We start from the raw sequence: 21,241 nt of genomic DNA on the forward strand, positions 1-21,241 counted from the left end.
CAGGTGACAGGATTGAACTGTGTTGGGGGAGGGTCACAACTCGCCATGTTCGGGCTGGTGTCACAGAGTACCGAGGCAGGTCCAGGCAGGAGACAGGATTGAACTGTGTTGGGAAGGGGTCACAACTCGCCATGTTCGGGATGGTGTCACAGAGACCGAGGCAGGTACAGGGGACAGGATTGAACTGTGTTGGGAAGGGGTCACAACTCGCCATGTTCGGGATGGTGTCACAGAGACCGAGGCAGGTACGGGAGACAGGATTGAACTGTGTTGGGAAGGGGTCACAACTCGCCATGTTCGGGCTGGTGTCACAGAGACCGAGGCAGGTACAGGAGACAGGATTGAACTGTGTTGGGAAGGGGTCACAACTCGCCATGTTCGGGATGGTGTCACAGAGACCGAGGCAGGTACAGGGGACAGGATTGAACTGTGTTGGGAAGGGGTCACAACTCGCCATGTTCGGGTTGGGGGTCACAGAGACCGAGGCAGGTACAGGGGACAGGATTGAACTGTGTTGGGAAGGGGTCACTACTCGCCATGTTCGGGATGGTGTCACAGAGGCCGAGGCAGGTACGGGAGACAGGATTGAACTGTGTTGGGAAGGGGTCACAACTCGCCATGTTCGGGATGGTGTCACAGAGGCCGAGGCAGGTACGGGAGACAGGATTGAACTGTGTTGGGAAGGGGTCACAACTCGCCATGTTCGGGTTGGGGGTCACAGAGACCGAGGCAGGTACAGGGGACAGGATTGAACTGTGTTGGGAAGGGGTCACAACTCGCCATGTTCGGGTTGGGGGTCACAGAGACCGAGGCAGGTACAGGGGACAGGATTGAACTGTGTTGGGAAGGGTCACTACTCGCCATGTTCGGGATGGTGTCACAGAGGCCGAGGCAGGTACAGGGGACAGGATTGAACTGTGTTGGGGAGGGGTCACAACTCGCCATGTTCGGGATGGTGTCACAGAGACCGAGGCAGGTACAGGAGACAGGATTGAACTGTGTTGGGAAGGGGTCACAACTCGCCATGTTCGGGCTGGTGTCACAGAGACCGAGGCAGGTACAGGGGACAGGATTGAACTGTGTTGGGGAGGGTCACAACTCGCCATGTTCGGGATGGTGTCACAGAGGCCGAGGCAGGTACAGGTACAGGGGACAGGATTGAACTGTGTTGGGAAGGGGTCACAACTCGCCATGTTCGGGATGGTGTCACAGAGGCCGAGGCAGGTACGGGAGACAGGATTGAACTGTGTTGGGGAGGGGTCACAACTCGCCATGTTCGGGATGGTGTCACAGAGACCGAGGCAGGTACAGGGACAGGATTGAACTGTGTTGGGAAGGGGTCACAACTCGCCATGTTCGGGTTGGTGTCACAGAGACCGAGGCAGGTACAGGGGACAGGATTGAACTGTGTTGGGAAGGGGTCACAACTCGCCATGTTCGGGATGGTGTCACAGAGACCGAAGGCAGGTACAGGGGACAGGATTGAACTGTGTTGGGAAGGGGTCACAACTCGCCATGTTCGGGCTGGTGTCACAGAGAGCCGAGGCAGGTACAGGCAGAGACAGGATTGAACTGTGTTGGGAAGGGGTCACAACTCGCCATGTTCGGGATGGTGTCACAGAGACCGAGGCAGGTACAGGAGACAGGATTGAACTGTGTTGGGAAGGGTCACAACTCGCCATGTTCGGGTTGGGGGTCACAGAGACCGAGGCAGGTACAGGGGACAGGATTGAACTGTGTTGGGAAGGGTCACAACTCGCCATGTTCGGGATGGTGTCACAGAGGCCGAGGCAGGTACAGGGAGACAGGATTGAACTGTGTTGGGAAGGGGTCACAACTCGCCATGTTCGGGCTGGTGTCACAGAGACCGAGGCAGGTACAGGGAGACAGGATTGAACTGTGTTGGGAAGGGGTCACAACTCGCCATGTTCGGGTTGGGGTCACAGTGTCACAGAGGCCGAGGCAGGTACAGGAGACAGGATTGAACTGTGTTGGGAAGGGGTCACAACTCGCCATGTTCGGGTTTGGGGTCACAGAGACCGAGGCAGGTACAGGGGACAGGATTGAACTGTGTTGGGAGGGGTCACAACTCGCCATGTTCGGGCTGGTGTCACAGAGGCCGAGGCAGGTACGGGAGACAGGATTGAACTGTGTTGGGAAGGGGTCACAACTCGCCATGTTCGGGATGGTGTCACAGAGGCCGAGGCAGGTACGGGAGACAGGATTGAACTGTGTTGGGAAGGGTCACAACTCGCCATGTTCGGGTTGGGGGTCACAGAGACCGAGGCAGGTACAGGGGACAGGATTGAACTGTGTTGGGAAGGGTCACAACTCGCCATGTTCGGGATGGTGTCACAGAGAGCTGTTGTAGGCAGGAGGCAGGTCACAGAGACCAGGCAGGGGAGACAGGATTGAACTGTGTTGGGGAGGGGTCACTACTCGCCATGTTCGGGTTGGGGGTCACAGAGACCGAGGCAGGTACAGGGGACAGGATTGAACTGTGTTGGGAAGGGGTCACAACTCGCCATGTTCGGGTTGGGGGTCACAGAGACCGAGGCAGGTACAGGAGACAGGATTGAACTGTGTTGGGGAGGGGTCACAACTCGCCATGTTCGGGATGGTGTCACAGAGACCGAGGCAGGTACAGGAGACAGGATTGAACTGTGTTGGGAAGGGGTCACAACTCGCCATGTTCGGGATGGTGTCACAGAGGCCGAGGCAGGTACGGGAGACAGGATTGAACTGTGTTGGGAAGGGGTCACAACTCGCCATGTTCGGGATGGTGTCACAGAGACCGAGGCAGGTACAGGGACAGGATTGAACTGTGTTGGGAAGGGGTCACAACTCGCCATGTTCGGGTTTGGGGTCACAGAGACCGAGGCAGGTACAGGGGACAGGATTGAACTGTGTTGGGAAGGGTCACAACTCGCCATGTTCGTCACAGAGGCCGAGATGGTGTCACAGAGGCCGAGGCAGGTACAGGGGACAGGATTGAACTGTGTTGGGAAGGGGTCACAACTCGCCATGTTCGGGTTGGTGTCACAGAGACCGAGGCAGGTACGGGAGACAGGATTGAACTGTGTTGGGGAGGGGTCACAACTCGCCATGTTCGGGATGGTGTCACAGAGACCGAGGCAGGTACAGGGGACAGGATTGAACTGTGTTGGGAAGGGGTCACAACTCGCCATGTTCGGGTTGGGGTCACAGAGACCGAGGCAGGTACAGGGGACAGGATTGAACTGTGTTGGGGAAGGGTCACAACTCGCCATGTTCGGGTTGGGGTCACAGAGACCGAGGCAGGTACAGGGGACAGGATTGAACTGTGTTGGGAAGGGGTCACAACTCGCCATGTTCGGGATGGTGTCACAGAGACCGAGGCAGGTACAGGAGACAGGATTGAACTGTGTTGGGAAGGGTCACAACTCGCCATGTTCGGGATGGTGTCACAGAGACCGAGGCAGGTACAGGGGACAGGATTGAACTGTGTTGGGAAGGGGTCACAACTCGCCATGTTCGGGTTGGGGTCACAGAGACCGAGGCAGGTACAGGAGACAGGATTGAACTGTGTTGGGAAGGGTCACAACTCGCCATGTTCGGGTTGGTGTCACAGAGACCGAGGCAGGTACAGGGGACAGGATTGAACTGTGTTGGGAAGGGGTCACAACTCGCCATGTTCGGGTTGGTGTCACAGAGACCGAGGCAGGTACAGGGAGACAGGATTGAACTGTGTTGGGAAGGGGTCACAACTCGCCATGTTCGGGATGGTGTCACAGAGACCGAGGCAGGTACAGGAGACAGGATTGAACTGTGTTGGGAAGGGGTCACAACTCGCCATGTTCGGGATGGTGTCACAGAGACCGAGGCAGGTACAGGGGACAGGATTGAACTGTGTTGGGGAGGGGTCACAACTCGCCATGTTCGGGATGGTGTCACAGAGACCGAGGCAGGTACAGGGGACAGGATTGAACTGTGTTGGGAAGGGGTCACAACTCGCCATGTTCGGGCTGGTGTCACAGAGACCGAGGCAGGTACAGGGGGACAGGATTGAACTGTGTTGGGAAGGGGTCACAACTCGCCATGTTCGGGCTGGTGTCACAGAGACCGAGGCAGGTACAGGGGGACAGGATTGAACTGTGTTGGGAAGGGGTCACAACTCGCCATGTTCGGGTTGGTGTCACAGAGACCGAGGCAGGTACAGGAGACAGGATTGAACTGTGTTGGGGAGGGGTCACAACTCGCCATGTTCGGGATGGTGTCACAGAGGCCGAGGCAGGTACGGGAGACAGGATTGAACTGTGTTGGGAAGGGGTCACAACTCGCCATGTTCGGGATGGTGTCACAGAGACCGAGGCAGGTACAGGGACAGGATTGAACTGTGTTGGGAAGGGTCACAACTCGCCATGTTCGGGATGGTGTCACAGAGGACCGAGGCAGGTACAGGAGACAGGATTGAACTGTGTTGGGAAGGGGTCACAACTCGCCATGTTCGGGATGGTGTCACAGAGACCGAGGCAGGTACAGGAGACAGGATTGAACTGTGTTGGGAAGGGGTCACAACTCGCCATGTTCGGGATGGTGTCACAGAGACCGAGGCAGGTACAGGGGACAGGATTGAACTGTGTTGGGAAGGGGTCACAACTCGCCATGTTCGGGTTGGTGTCACAGAGACCGAGGCAGGTACAGGGGACAGGATTGAACTGTGTTGGGAGGGGTCACAACTCGCCATGTTCGGGTTGGGGTCACAGAGACCGAGGCAGGTACAGGGGACAGGATTGAACTGTGTTGGGAAGGGGTCACAACTCGCCATGTTCGGGATGGTGTCACAGAGACCGAGGCAGGTACAGGGGACAGGATTGAACTGTGTTGGGAAGGGTCACAACTCGCCATGTTCGGGTTGGTGTCACAGAGACCGAGGCAGGTACAGGGACAGGATTGAACTGTGTTGGGAAGGGTCACAACTCGCCATGTTCGAGGGCTGGTGTCACAGAGGCCGATGGTGTCACAGAGACGAGGCAGGTACAGGAGACAGGATTGAACTGTGTTGGGAAGGGGTCACAACTCGCCATGTTCGGGATGGTGTCACAGAGACCGAGGCAGGTACAGGGACAGGATTGACAGGGTCAACTCGTGGTGTCACAGGGAGAGCAGGTACAGGGACAGGATTGAACTCTCGCCATGTTCGGGATGGGTGTCACAGAGACCGAGGCAGGTACAGGAGACAGGATTGAACTGTGTTGGGAAGGGGTCACAACTCGCCATGTTCGGGCTGGGGTGTCACAGAGGGGGACAGGATTGAACTGTGTTGGGAAGGGGTCACAGAGGCCGAGGCAGGTACAGGCAGGTACAGGATTGAACTGTGTTGGGAAGGGGTCACAACTCGCCATGTTCGGGTTGGTGTCACAGAGACCGAGGCAGGTACAGGGAGACAGGATTGAACTGTGTTGGGAAGGGGTCACAACTCGCCATGTTCGGGTTGGGGTCACAGAGACCGAGGCAGGTACAGGGGACAGGATTGAACTGTGTTGGGAAGGGGTCACAACTCGCCATGTTCGGGATGGTGTCACAGAGCCGAGGCAGGTACAGGAGACAGGATTGAACTGTGTTGGGAAGGGGTCACAACTCGCCATGTTCGGGATGGGGGTCACAGAGACCGAGGCAGGTACAGGGGACAGGATTGAACTGTGTTGGGAAGGGGTCACAACTCGCCATGTTCGGGGGCTGGTGTCACAGAGACCGAGGCAGGTACAGGAGACAGGATTGAACTGTGTTGGGAAGGGGTCACAACTCGCCATGTTCGGGATGGTGTCACAGAGACCGAGGCAGGTACAGGGGACAGGATTGAACTGTGTTGGGAAGGGGTCACAACTCGCCATGTTCGGGTTGGGGGTCACAGAGACCGAGGCAGGTACATGGGGACAGGATTGAACTGTGTTGGGAAAGGGTCACAACTCGCCATGTTCGGGCTGGTGTCACAGAGACCGAGGCAGGTACAGGAGACAGGATTGAACTGTGTTGGGAAGGGTCACAACTCGCCATGTTCGGGATGGTGTCACAGAGACCGAGGCAGGTACAGGAGACAGGATTGAACTGTGTTGGGAAGGGGTCACAACTCGCCATGTTCGGGATGGTGTCACAGAGGCCGAGGCAGGTACAGGAGACAGGATTGAACTGTGTTGGGAAGGGTCACAACTCGCCATGTTCGGGCTGGTGTCACAGAGACCGAGGCAGGTACAGGGGACAGGATTGAACTGTGTTGGGAAGGGGTCACAACTCGCCATGTTCGGGTTGGGGTCACAGAGACCGAGGCAGGTACAGGTGACAGGATTGAACTGTGTTGGGATTGAACATGTTCGGGATGGTGTCACAGAGGCCGAGGTGACAGGGGGTCACAACTCGCCATGTTCGGGATGGTGTCACAGAGGCCGAGGCAGGTACAGGAGACAGGATTGAACTGTGTTGGGAAGGGGTCACAACTCGCCATGTTCGGGATGGTGTCACAGAGACCGAGGCAGGTACAGGGACAGGATTGAACTGTGTTGGGAAGGGTCACAACTCGCCATGTTCGGGTTGGGGGTCACAGAGACCGAGGCAGGTACAGGGGACAGGATTGAACTGTGTTGGGAAGGGGTCACAACTCGCCATGTTCGGGATGGGGTCACAGAGACCGAGGCAGGTACAGGGGACAGGATTGAACTGTGTTGGGAAGGGGGTCGCCACTCGCCATGTTCGGGTTGGGGGTCACAGAGACCGAGGCAGGTACAGGGGACAGGATTGAACTGTGTTGGGAAGGGGTCACAACTCGCCATGTTCGGGTTGGTGTCACAGAGACCGAGGCAGGTACAGGAGACAGGATTGAACTGTGTTGGGGAGGGGTCACAACTCGCCATGTTCGGGATGGTGTCACAGAGACCGAGGCAGGTACAGGAGACAGGATTGAACTGTGTTGGGAAGGGGTCACAACTCGCCATGTTCGGGTTGGGGTCACAGAGACCGAGGCAGGTACAGGACACAGGATTGAACTGTGTTGGGAAGGGGTCACAACTCGCCATGTTCGGGATGGTGTCACAGAGACCGAGGCAGGTACAGGAGACAGGATTGAACTGTGTGTTGGGAGGGGTCACAACTCGCCATGTTCGGGATGGTGTCACAGAGACCGAGGCAGGTACAGGAGGACAGGATTGAACTGTGTTGGGAAGGGGTCACAACTCGCCATGTTCGGGTTGGTGTCACAGAGACCGAGGCAGGTCACAGGATTGAACTGTGTTGGGAAGGGGTCACACTCCGCCATGTTCGGGTTAAGGTCACAGAGACCGAGGCAGGTACAGACAGGATTGAACTGTGTTGGGGAGGGGGTCACAACTCGCCATGTTCGGGATGGTGTCACAGAGACCGAGGCAGGTACAGGGAGACAGGGATTGAACTGTGTTGGGTGACCGAGGCAGGGTCACAACTCGCCATGTTCGGGATGGTGTCACAGAGACCGAGGCAGGTACAGGGGACAGGATTGAACTGTGTTGGGAAGGGTCACAACTCGCCATGTTCGGGATGGTGTCACAGAGACCGAGGCAGGTACAGGAGACAGGATTGAACTGTGTTGGGAAGGGGTCACAACTCGCCATGTTCGGGTTGGGGTCACAGAGACCGAGGCAGGTACAGGGACAGGATTGAACTGTGTTGGGAAGGGGTCACAACTCGCCATGTTCGGGTTGGGGGTCACAGAGACCGAGGCAGGTACAGGGGACAGGATTGAACTGTGTTGGGGGGGGGGTCACAACTCGCCATGTTCGGGTTGGGGTCACAGAGACCGAGGCAGGTACAGGGGACAGGATTGAACTGTGTTGGGAAGGGTCACAACTCGCCATGTTCAGGATGGTGTCACAGAGACCGAGGCAGGTACAGGGACAGGATTGAACTGTGTTGGGGAGGGGTCACAACTCGCCATGTTCGGGATGGGGTCACAGAGACCGAGGCAGGTACAGGGGACAGGATTGAACTGTGTTGGGAGGGGTCACAACTCGCCATGTTCGGGATGGTGTCACAGAGACCGAGGCAGGTACAGGGGACAGGATTGAACTGTGTTGGGGAGGGTCACAACTCGCCATGTTCGGGATGGTGTCACAGAGACCGAGGCAGGTACAGGAGACAGGATTGAACTGTGTTGGGAAGGGGTCACAACTCGCCATGTTCGGGTTGGGTGTCACAGAGGCCGAGGCAGGTACAGGGGACAGGATTGAACTGTGTGTTGGGAAGGGTCACAACTCGCCATGTTCGGGCTGGTGTCACAGAGACCGAGGCAGGTACAGGAGACAGGATTGAAACTGTGTTGGGAAGGGGTCACAACTCGCCATGTTCGGGTTGGTGTCACAGAGACCGAGGCAGGTACAGGGGACAGGATTGAACTGTGTTGGGAAGGGTCACAACTCGCCATGTTCGGGTTGGTGTCACAGAGACCGAGGCAGGTACAGGGGACAGGATTGAACTGTGTTGGGAAGGGGTCACAACTCGCCATGTTCGGGCTGGTGTCACAGAGGCCGGGCAGGTACAGGGACAGGTGTGTTGGGAAGAGGCCGAGGCAGGTCGGGGGTGTCACAGAGGACAGGATTGAACTGTGTTGGGAAGGGGTCACAACTCGCCATGTTCGGGCTGGGGTCACAGAGACCGAGGCAGGTACAGGGGACAGGATTGAACTGTGTTGGGAAGGGGTCACAACTCGCCATGTTCGGGATGGTGTCACAGAGACCGAGGCAGGTACAGGAGACAGGATTGAACTGTGTTGGGAAGGGGTCACAACTCGCCATGTTCGGGTTGGTGTCACAGAGACCGAGGCAGGTACAGGGGGACAGGATTGAACTGTGTTGGGAAGGGTCACAACTCGCCATGTTCGGGTTGGGGTCACAGAGACCGAGGCAGGTACAGGGGACAGGATTGAACTGTGTTGGGAAGGGGTCACAACTCGCCATGTTCGGGATGGTGTCACAGAGGCCGAGGCAGGTACAGGAGACAGGATTGAACTGTGTTGGGAAGGGTCACAACTCGCCATGTTCGGGATGGTGTCACAGAGACCGAGGCAGGTACAGGGGACAGGATTGAACTGTGTTGGGAAGGGGTCACAACTCGCCATGTTCGGGTTGGGGTCACAGAGACCGAGGCAGGTACAGGAGACAGGATTGAACTGTGTTGGGAAGGGTCACAACTCGCCATGTTCGGGTTGGGGTCACAGAGACCGAGGCAGGTACAGGGGACAGGATTGAACTGTGTTGGGAAGGGGTCACAACTCGCCATGTTCGGGTTGGGGGTCACAGAGACCGAGGCAGGTACGGGAGACAGGATTGAACTGTGTTGGGGAGGGGTCACAACTCGCCATGTTCGGGCTGGTGTCACAGAGACCGAGGCAGGTACAGGGGACAGGATTGAACTGTGTTGGGAGGGGTCACAACTCGCCATGTTCGGGTTGGGGGTCACAGAGACCGAGGCAGGTACAGGGGACAGGATTGAACTGTGTTGGGGAGGGGTCACAACTCGCCATGTTCGGGATGGTGTCACAGAGACCGAGGCAGGTACAGGGGACAGGATTGAACTGTGTTGGGAAGGGGTCACAACTCGCCATGTTCGGGTTGGGGTCACAGAGACCGAGGCAGGTACAGGGGACAGGATTGAACTGTGTTGGGAAGGGGTCACAACTCGCCATGTTCGGGATGGTGTCACAGAGACCGAGGCAGGTACAGGGGACAGGATTGAACTGTGTTGGGAAGGGTCACAACTCGCCATGTTCGGGTTGGGTGTCACAGAGACCGAGGCAGGTACAGGGGACAGGATTGAACTGTGTTGGGAAGGGGTCACAACTCGCCATGTTCGGGTTGGGGTCACAGAGACCGAGGCAGGTACAGGGGACAGGATTGAACTGTGTTGGGAAGGGGTCACAACTCGCCATGTTCGGGTTGGGGTCACAGAGACCGAGGCAGGTACAGGGGACAGGATTGAACTGTGTTGGGAAGGGGTCACAACTCGCCATGTTCGGGTTGGGGTGTCACAGAGACCGAGGCAGGTACAGGGACAGGATTGAACTGTGTTGGGAAGGGGTCACAACTCGCCATGTTCGGGATGGTGTCACACAGAGGCCGAGGCAGGTACAGGGGACAGGATTGAACTGTGTTGGGAAGGGGTCACAACTCGCCATGTTCGGGTTGGTGTCACAGAGACCGAGGCAGGTACAGGGGACAGGATTGAACTGTGTTGGGAAGGGGTCACAACTCGCCATGTTCGGGATGGTGTCACAGAGACCGAGGCAGGTACGGGAGACAGGATTGAACTGTGTTGGGGAGGGGTCACAACTCGCCATGTTCGGGATGGTGTCACAGAGACCGAGGCAGGTACATGGGAGACAGGATTGAACTGTGTTGGGAAGGGGTCACAACTCGCCATGTTCGGGTTGGGGTCACAGAGACCGAGGCAGGTACAGGGGACAGGATTGAACTGTGTTGGGAAGGGGTCACAACTCGCCATGTTCGGGTTGGTGTCACAGAGACCGAGGCAGGTACAGGGACAGGATTGAACTGTGTTGGGAAGGGGTCACAACTCGCCATGTTCGGGATGGTGTCACAGAGACCGAGGCAGGTACAGGGGACAGGATTGAACTGTGTTGGGAAGGGGTCACAACTCGCCATGTTCGGGATGGTGTCACAGAGACCGAGGCAGGTACAGGAGACAGGATTGAACTGTGTTGGGAAGGGGTCACAACTCGCCATGTTCGGGATGGTGTCACAGAGACCGAGGCAGGTACAGGAGACAGGATTGAACTGTGTTGGGAAGGGGTCACAACTCGCCATGTTCGGGTTGGTGTCACAGAGACCGAGGCAGGTACAGGGACAGGATTGAACTGTGTTGGGAAGGGTCACAACTCGCCATGTTCGGGTTGGTGTCACAGAGACCGAGGCAGGTACAGGAGACAGGATTGAACTGTGTTGGGAAGGGTCACAACTCGCCATGTTCGGGCTGGGGTCACAGAGACCGAGGCAGGTACAGGGGACAGGATTGAACTGTGTTGGGAAGGGGTCACAACTCGCCATGTTCGGGTTGGGGTCACAGAGACCGAGGCAGGTACAGGGGACAGGATTGAACTGTGTTGGGAAGGGGTCACAACTCGCCATGTTCGGGATGGTGTCACAGAGACCGAGGCAGGTACAGGGGACAGGATTGAACTGTGTTGGGAAGGGGTCACAACTCGCCATGTTCGGGATGGTGTCACAGAGACCGAGGCAGGTACGGGGAGACAGGATTGAACTGTGTTGGGAAGGGGTCACAACTCGCCATGTTCGGGATGGTGTCACAGAGACCGAGGCAGGTACAGGGAGACAGGATTGAACTGTGTTGGGGAGGGGTCACAACTCGCCATGTTCGGGATGGTGGGGGTCACAGAGACCGAGGCAGGTACAGGGGACAGGATTGAACTGTGTTGGGAAGGGGTCACAACTCGCCATGTTCGGGATGGTGTCACAGAGACCGAGGCAGGTACAGGAGACAGGATTGAACTGTGTTGGGAAGGGGTCACAACTCGCCATGTTCGGGATGGTGTCACAGAGACCGAGGCAGGTACAGGGACAGGATTGAACTGTGTTGGGAGGGGTCACAACTCGCCATGTTCGGGTTGGTGTCACAGAGACCGAGGCAGGTACAGGGGGACAGGATTGAACTGTGTTGGGAAGGGGTCACAACTCGCCATGTTCGGGTTGGGGTCACAGAGACCGAGGCAGGTACAGGGGACAGGATTGAACTGTGTTGGGAAGGGGTCACAACTCGCCATGTTCGGGATGGTGTCACAGAGACCGAGGCAGGTACAGGGGACAGGATTGAACTGTGTTGGGAAGGGGTCACAACTCGCCATGTTCGGGTTGGGGGTCACAGAGACCGAGGCAGGTACAGGGGACAGGATTGAACTGTGTTGGGGAGGGGTCACAACTCGCCATGTTCGGGATGGTGTCACAGAGACCGAGGCAGGTACAGGGGACAGGATTGAACTGTGTTGGGGAGGGGTCACAACTCGCCATGTTCGGGATGGTGTCACAGAGACCGAGGCAGGTACGGGAGACAGGATTGAACTGTGTTGGGAAGGGGTCACAACTCGCCATGTTCGGGATGGTGTCACAGAGACCGAGGCAGGTACAGGGGACAGGATTGAACTGTGTTGGGAAGGGTCACAACTCGCCATGTTCGGGTTGGTGTCACAGAGACCGAGGCAGGTACAGGGGACAGGATTGAACTGTGTTGGGAAAGGGGTCACAACTCGCCATGTTCGGGATGGTGTCACAGAGACCGAGGCAGGTACAGGGGACAGGATTGAACTGTGTTGGGAAGGGGTCACAACTCGCCATGTTCGGGATGGGGTCACAGAGACCGAGGCAGGTACAGGGGACAGGATTGAACTGTGTTGGGAAAGGGTCACAACTCGCCATGTTCGGGTTGGGGTCACAGAGACCGAGGCAGGTACAGGGAGACAGGATTGAACTGTGTTGGGAAGGGGTCACAACTCGCCATGTTCGGGCTGGTGTCACAGAGACCGAGGCAGGTACAGGAGACAGGATTGAACTGTGTTGGGAAGGGGTCACAACTCGCCATGTTCGGGATGGTGTCACAGAGACCGAGGCAGGTACAGGGGACAGGATTGAACTGTGTTGGGAAGGGGTCACAACTCGCCATGTTCGGGTTGGGGTCACAGAGACCGAGGCAGGTACAGGGGACAGGATTGAACTGTGTTGGGAAGGGGTCACAACTCGCCATGTTCGGGTTGGGGGTCACAGAGACCGAGGCAGGTACAGGGGACAGGATTGAACTGTGTTGGGAAGGGGTCACAACTCGCCATGTTCGGGATGGTGTCACAGAGGCCGAGGCAGGTACAGGGACAGGATTGAACTGTGTTGGGAAGGGGTCACAACTCGCCATGTTCGGGATGGTGTCACAGAGACCGAGGCAGGTACAGGAGACAGGATTGAACTGTGTTGGGAAGGGGTCACAACTCGCCATGTTCGGGATGGTGTCACAGAGACCGAGGCAGGTACAGGGGACAGGATTGAACTGTGTTGGGAAGGGGTCACAACTCGCCATGTTCGGGTTGGTGTCACAGAGACCGAGGCAGGTACAGGGGACAGGATTGAACTGTGTTGGGAAGGGTCACAACTCGCCATGTTCGGGATGGTGTCACAGAGACCGAGGCAGGTACAGGAGACAGGATTGAACTGTGTTGGGGAGGGGTCACAACTCGCCATGTTCGGGTTGGGGTCACAGAGACCGAGGCAGGTACAGGGGACAGGATTGAACTGTGTTGGGAAGGGGTCACAACTCGCCATGTTCGGGTTGGGGGTCACAGAGACCGAGGCAGGTACAGGGGACAGGATTGAACTGTGTTGGGAAGGGGTCACAACTCGCCATGTTCGGGTTGGGGTCACAGAGACCGAGGCAGGTACAGAGACAGGATTGAACTGTGTTGGGAAGGGGTCACAACTCGCCATGTTCGGGTTGGGTGTCACAGAGACCGAGGCAGGTACAGGGGACAGGATTGAACTGTGTTGGGAAGGGGTCACAACTCGCCATGTTCGGGTTGGGGGTCACAGAGACCGAGGCAGGTACAGGGGACAGGATTGAACTGTGTTGGGAGGGGTCACAACTCGCCATGTTCGGGTTGGGGTCACAGAGACCGAGGCAGGTACAGGGGACAGGATTGAACTGTGTTGGGAAGGGGTCACAACTCGCCATGTTCGGGTTGGTGTCACAGAGACCGAGGCAGGTACAGGGGACAGGATTGAACTGTGTTGGGAAGGGGTCACAACTCGCCATGTTCGGGCTGGTGTCACAGAGACCGAGGCAGGTACAGGGGACAGGATTGAACTGTGTTGGGAAGGGGTCACAACTCGCCATGTTCGGGATGGTGTCACAGAGACCGAGGCAGGTACAGGGGACAGGATTGAACTGTGTTGGGAAGGGGTCACAACTCGCCATGTTCGGGTTGGGGTCACAGAGACCGAGGCAGGTACAGGGGACAGGATTGAACTGTGTTGGGAAGGGGTCACAACTCGCCATGTTCGGGTTGGTGTCACAGAGACCGAGGCAGGTACAGGGGACAGGATTGAACTGTGTTGGGAAGGGGTCACAACTCGCCATGTTCGGGATGGTGTCACAGAGGCCGAGGCAGGTACGGGAGACAGGATTGAACTGTGTTGGGAAGGGGTCACAACTCGCCATGTTCGGGATGGTGTCACAGAGACCGAGGCAGGTACAGGAGACAGGATTGAACTGTGTTGGGAAGGGGTCACAACTCGCCATGTTCGGGTTGGGTCACAGAGACCGAGGCAGGTACAGGGGACAGGATTGAACTGTGTTGGGAAGGGGTCACAACTCGCCATGTTCGGGATGGGGTCACAGAGACCGAGGCAGGTACAGGGGACAGGATTGAACTGTGTTGGGAAGGGGTCACAACTCGCCATGTTCGGGTTGGTGTCACAGAGACCGAGGCAGGTACAGGGGACAGGATTGAACTGTGTTGGGAAGGGGTCACAACTCGCCATGTTCGGGATGGTGTCACAGAGACCGAGGCAGGTACAGGAGACAGGATTGAACTGTGTTGGGAAGGGGTCACAACTCGCCATGTTCGGGTTGGTGTCACAGAGACCGAGGCAGGTACAGGGGACAGGATTGAACTGTGTTGGGAAGGGGTCACAACTCGCCATGTTCGGGTTGGGGTCACAGAGACCGAGGCAGGTACAGGGGAGACAGGATTGAACTGTGTTGGGAAGGGGTCACAACTCGCCATGTTCGGGATGGTGTCACAGAGACCGAGGCAGGTACGGGAGACAGGATTGAACTGTGTTGGGGAGGGGTCACAACTCGCCATGTTCGGGTTGGGGTCACAGAGACCGAGGCAGGTACAGGGGACAGGATTGAACTGTGTTGGGAAGGGGTCACAACTCGCCATGTTCGGGATGGTGTCACAGAGACCGAGGCAGGTACAGGGGACAGGATTGAACTGTGTTGGGAAGGGGTCACAACTCGCCATGTTCGGGTTGGTGTCACAGAGACCGAGGCAGGTACAGGGGACAGGATTGAACTGTGTTGGGAAGGGGTCACAACTCGCCATGTTCGGGATGGTGTCACAGAGGCCGAGGCAGGTACAGGGGACAGGATTGAACTGTGTTGGGAAGGGGTCACAACTCGCCATGTTCGGGATGGTGTCACAGAGACCGAGGCAGGTACAGGAGACAGGATTGAACTGTGTTGGGAAGGGGTCACAACTCGCCATGTTCGGGTTGGGGTCACAGAGACCGAGGCAGGTACAGGGGACAGGATTGAACTGTGTTGGGGAGGGGTCACAACTCGCCATGTTCGGGTTGGGGGTCACAGAGACCGAGGCAGGTACAGGGGACAGGATTGAACTGTGTTGGGAAGGGGTCACAACTCGCCATGTTCGGGATGGTGTCACAGAGACCGAGGCAGGTACAGGAGACAGGATTGAACTGTGTTGGGAAGGGGTCACAACTCGCCATGTTCGGGCTGGTGTCACAGAGACCGAGGCAGGTACAGGAGACAGGATTGAACTGTGTTGGGAGGGGTCACAACTCGCCATGTTCGGGTTGGGGTCACAGAGACCGAGGCAGGTACAGGGGACAGGATTGAACTGTGTTGGGAGGGGTCACAACTCGCCATGTTCGGGTTGGGGTCACAGAGACCGAGGCAGGTACAGGAGACAGGATTGAACTGTGTTGGGAGGGGTCACAACTCGCCATGTTCGGGCTGGTGTCACAGAGACCGAGGCAGGTACAGGGGACAGGATTGAACTGTGTTGGGAAGGGGTCACAACTCGCCATGTTCGGGTTGGTGTCACAGAGACCGAGGCAGGTACAGGGGACAGGATTGAACTGTGTTGGGAAGGGGTCACAACTCGCCATGTTCGGGATGGGGGGTCACAGAGACCGAGGCAGGTACAGGGACAGGATTGAACTGTGTTGGGGAGGGGTCACAACTCGCCATGTTCGGGTTGGGGTCACAGAGACCGAGGCAGGTACAGGGGACAGGATTGAACTGTGTTGGGAAGGGGTCACAACTCGCCATGTTCGGGCTGGTGTCACAGAGGCCGAGGCAGGTACGGGAGACAGGATTGAACTGTGTTGGGAAGGGGTCACAACTCGCCATGTTCGGGATGGTGTCACAGAGACCGAGGCAGGTACAGGAGACAGGATTGAACTGTGTTGGGAAGGGGTCACAACTCGCCATGTTCGGGTTGGGGTCACAGAGACCGAGGCAGGTACAGGGGACAGGATTGAACTGTGTTGGGAAGGGGTCACAACTCGCCATGTTCGGGTTGGGGGTCACAGAGACCGAGGCAGGTACAGGGGACAGGATTGAACTGTGTTGGGAAGGGGTCACAACTCGCCATGTTCGGGCTGGTGTCACAGAGGCCGAGGCAGGTACGGGAGACAGGATTGAACTGTGTTGGGAAGGGGTCACAACTCGCCATGTTCGGGATGGTGTCACAGAGACCGAGGCAGGTACGGGAGACAGGATTGAACTGTGTTGGGAAGGGGTCACAACTCGCCATGTTCGGGTTGGGGTCACAGAGACCGAGGCAGGTACAGGGGACAGGATTGAACTGTGTTGGGAAGGGGTCACAACTCGCCATGTTCGGGATGGTGTCACAGAGACCGAGGCAGGTACGGGAGACAGGATTGAACTGTGTTGGGAAGGGGTCACAACTCGCCATGTTCGGGCTGGTGTCACAGAGACCGAGGCAGGTACAGGGGACAGGATTGAACTGTGTTGGGAAGGGGTCACAACTCGCCATGTTCGGGTTGGGGGTCACAGAGACCGAGGCAGGTGCAGGGGACAGGATTGAACTGCGTTGGGAAGGGGTCACAACTCGCCATGTTCGGGTTGGGGGTCACAGAGACCGAGGCAGGTACAGGGGACAGGATTGAACTGTGTTGGGGAGGGGTCACTACTCGCCATGTTCGGGTTGGGGGTCACAGAGGCCGAGGCAGGTACACAGGTTGTCCAGGCAGTGCGGGGAGTCTCCTGTCGCACACGTCGTAACTGTGCAGTTAGAGGGCAGCACGCACATCTCGCCGCTCACAAGAACAACTAAAGCAGATCAAGTGCACAGTTGACTCAATGTATGAATAACAACTTCCTTATACTATAACATCAAGTCAACACTGACACCCACTGAACCAGTATATAGAATACCATGTTGGGAACCACCATCTCCACAGATCCCGGAGGTGTGGTAGGAGGGTAGATTGTTAGATGGGTAGGTAGATGGGTAGGTAGTGTTAAACAGTGTGTTTCTGTCAGACACCTGAAGACGTACTGCATCTTGACTAACCTAAGTCTTGAACTTAACACTCATCGCGAGGACATTTAATAGCATCGTGTACGGACCAGCACTCCTTATTAGTATATTGACACTTACTAACATAATTAGACCCGTGAAGGTCCGGGTGACCCGTGAAGGTCCGGGTTACGATATTGATAACTTGTTTGAGTGGCATTTAGAAGTTGGTGTGATGAACAACGAGGAGGGTTCTATGGATATACAACTTCTTTAATATAATATGAGCGACGTTTCGGTGTAGCTACTAACAGCGGTATCAAGCAAATGATGTACAATACTAGAGGCAAGGTATATATACATAGTAAAGTTGAACAGTAAGTGATTGATGTTTGCACAATTAATGAGGTTGATGTACAAGGTTGGAGTAAGCTATGGGGGATTATTGGGCGGAAGCCAGTGATATGACAGACAGGAGAATAATGGGATTAAGATTGCTTGGTGATGAGTTGGTTGTATGCAGTGGGAATGTAATATCCTTGGTCTCTGTTCATGGCCGGTTGGAGTCTCTTGATGTGAATGGCCTCTAGTAGCTTTCTGATCTTGTAGTGGGTGTGGTTACTGGTGAGTACATTGATGCTGTTCCATAGGATGTTGTGGTCTGGGTGAGCTTGGGTGTGGTCAGAGATGGCGGAATTGGAGTCTTCTTCACAGAGGCTTGATGTTCTTTGATTCTTACAGGGAAGGGTCTTGAGGTTTAACAGATGTACGAGTCTCCACAGTCACACTTTATGTGGTAAACTGTGCCTGAGGGGGTCTTCTTTAGTTGTGGGGGTTGGTCTGCCATTGGCTTTTAGGAGGTTCTGTATAGTAGTACCTCTCTGGAACACAACATCAATGTTGACTTGGTGTTTTAAGAGTCGGCTGATCTGGTGGCTTGCTGAACCTATATAGGGCAGGCTCATGATGAACGGAGCTGTTTGTTGGCGTGGGGGCTTGTTTATCGGGTTGAGGGTGGCGTTGATGGTGCGGTCTACAAGGCTGGCAGGGTAGTTGTTGTAGGTCTTAAAGACATGGCGAAGATGTTGAAGTTCAGCTTCCAGTTGTTGTGATGTGGAGCTGATGTTTTTGGCACGTCAGGTTAGTGTAGCTATTATTCCTCTCTTGACTTGTGGGGGGTGGTTAGATGAGTGGTGAAGATACTGATCAGTATGGGAGTGGGCTTACGGTACACACTGGTCTGGAGCTTGTTGTTTTCTTTCTCTATTCTGACATCGAGGAAAGCTAGCTGGTTGTCTAGCCATCTTTAGAAGTAGATTAGAGGAAATCCATACCACCTTAGATACCCACCTCACTCCTGACAGCAGCATCCGATTCATCAACTCCTGCATCAACTCAACGTATTTCACCTGGCAAGACAAGATCCTGCAACAATCCCATGGACTCCCCATGGGATGAAACCTCTCACCCATCATCACAGAGATATATATGACAGACCTAGAAGAGAGAGCCCTACAGACATCGCCAATCTCCCCTATCTGCTGGTATAGAGAAGTTGATGACACCTTTATCATCCTCAACACCCTCGCATGAAGTTTACCATGGAGGAAGAAACAGAGAATTGTGCAAACATCAATCACTTACTGTTCAACTTTACTATGTATATATACCTTGCCTCTAGTATTGTACATCATTTGCTTGATACCGCTGTTAGTAGCTACACCGAAACGTCGCTCATATTATATTAAAGAAGTTGTATATCCATAGAACTCTCCTCGTTGTACAATATTGATCTTCAGTAACCCATGCTTGTCGTAAGAGGCGACTAACGGGATCGGGTGGTCAAGTTCACTGACTTGGTTGACACATGTCATCGGTTCCCAGCTGCGCAGATCGATGCTCATGCTGTTGATCACTGGATTGTCTGGTCCAGACTCGATTATTTACAGACCGCCGCCATATAGCTGGTGTATTGCTGAGTGCGGCGTAAAACTAAACTCACTAACCCACTCACTACTAACATAATTAACAAGTACATAGTTGACGACGTTATATTTCTATTGAAGCACATAGCTATCTAAAACATCCTTCTAAAGACAGTTATACATGTCATTACATAGGTTCCCTGACAGGAGGAGCGCTATCTATGTAGGGTTACAGTGACATGATATCTGATGTCAGCTGCTGTTTCAGTGAAGTACAGAGGAAGTTGTTGTCTATAAATTGTGTCTCCCTTGCCATCCCTCAACTTCTGGGAAAACAATTTTAAAGAACTACCTAAATGATGATACCTAAATGACACATGAACACAAACAGGCCACAGTAGATTCCCGAAAACATGGCATCAAATCTATATACATTAAATACTCTCAATCCTGATGAATCAATGCTGATTACCGATCTTACATTTGAACTGAAATCAGTTGAATATAGTTGTGTATTCTAGCTACAAACCACAGACGGCGAGGGACAGCAGAATCGGCGTACACGTCACCATTCCCGCAGCGTGGAAGGAATATCACTGTGAACTAGATAGATAAATACTAGAAGTACACATCGTCACAGGCACTGGCATTTGTTTATCATCTAAGTCACCTGACCTGTTTTATTGACAGGTTGACGGAACTAACGGTGTCATAGGGTCAGGTGTTTGTGTTTTAAATGCCTGTCATGAACACGACATTTTGCTATGTACGGTAAAATGTTTAATTTCGAGGTTGTTCAAATAGCAAAGCATACGTGAACCAACTATGAATAGAATGTACCCATTAAGATAACGTTAAAGTTCTATCGGTTTTATCACCAAGGAAGCGATATTCCACACTTAATTCCGACGCTATGAACTACACGATTTAGCAGCAAACATATTGGAATGGTCATGCACCGGAAATCCGTTTTCTTTGTCCAAAACCAATATGCAACCACCAGAGTGATATTTTCATCAGCATGCTGCCTTGTGATGATCGTGTCTATCGGTGCTGCCTTGTGATGATCGTGTCTATCGGTGCTGCCTTGTGATGATCGTGTCTATCGGTGCTGCCTTGTGATGATCGTGTCTATCGGTGCTGCCTTGTGATGATCGGTGCTGCCTTGTGATCTATCGGTGCTGCCTTGTGATGATCGTGTCTATCGGTGCTGCCTTGTGATGATCGTGTCTATCGGTGCTGCCTTGTGATGATCGTGTCTATCGGTGCTGCCTTGTGATGATCGTGTCTATCGGTGCTGCCTTGTGATGATCGTGTCTATCGGTGCTGCCTTGTGATGATCGTGTCTATCGGTGTCTATCGGTGCTGCCTTGTGATGATCGTGTCTATCGGTGCTGCCTTGTGATGATCGTGTCTATCGGTGCTGCCTTGTGATGATCGTGTCTATCGGTGCTGCCTTGTGATGATCTTGTCTATCGGTGCTGCCTTGTGATGATCGTGTCTATCGGTGCTGCCTTGTGATGATCGTGTCTATCGGTGCAGTTCTAGTTAGGGTTCCTTCACTATACAACCATGCACACGCTAATGGCTACACCTAGCCTGTACCGTTAACAGAAAACGTACTCAACACTACTGCTGAAAACTATACACATTCCTCATAGTTATATAATATTCTACGTATGTAGACGTGAATTACATCAAGTGTGTTGTGTGTTTATAATTGTGATTATGAACCAGTTCGGAGTGTTACTGGACACTGCTACCCACTGTGGAACAATGTTATAAGTGAACTGCATTGTTTCTGTGTTCCAAGTTTCAGAAGCGGACAGTGGTGACTGTATTTGGAGTAAGACTGGCCTGTATGAGTCAACGAGAATATTCCAGTGTAGTCTGACCGAGCGAGTTCTAGAGCAGACACTCCTCGACTCTACATGGCTATAGAACACGTTTGTGTGGTTATTTAAGTGGACACACAGACATATTCATCCAGAAATGAGGAGCCTGA

The 21,241-nt window shown here is 54.7% G+C and overlaps 1 protein-coding gene across 1 annotated transcript in view; it reads right to left on the reverse strand.

The window, feature by feature from the left end:
• The window catches only part of LOC124263626, a 40,028-nt gene extending 20,148 nt beyond the window's left edge, over positions 1–19,880 (reverse strand). Inside the window, exons 1-2 of the mRNA XM_046698274.1 lie at positions 19,766–19,880; positions 16,987–17,121 (exon numbers count right to left, since the gene is read on the reverse strand). Of these exons, the coding sequence (XP_046554230.1) occupies positions 16,987–17,121; positions 19,766–19,808 (178 nt within the window). The 5' untranslated portion in view covers positions 19,809–19,880. The remainder of the gene's footprint in view (positions 1–16,986; positions 17,122–19,765) is intronic.
• Between the last annotated feature and the right edge of the window lie 1,361 nt (positions 19,881–21,241).

The sequence above is a fragment of the Haliotis rubra genome, unplaced genomic scaffold (assembly GCF_003918875.1).
Source record: "Haliotis rubra isolate DU_JTF1 unplaced genomic scaffold, ASM391887v1 Scf890, whole genome shotgun sequence".
In the NCBI taxonomy this organism is placed as follows: Eukaryota; Metazoa; Mollusca; class Gastropoda; order Lepetellida; family Haliotidae; genus Haliotis; species Haliotis rubra.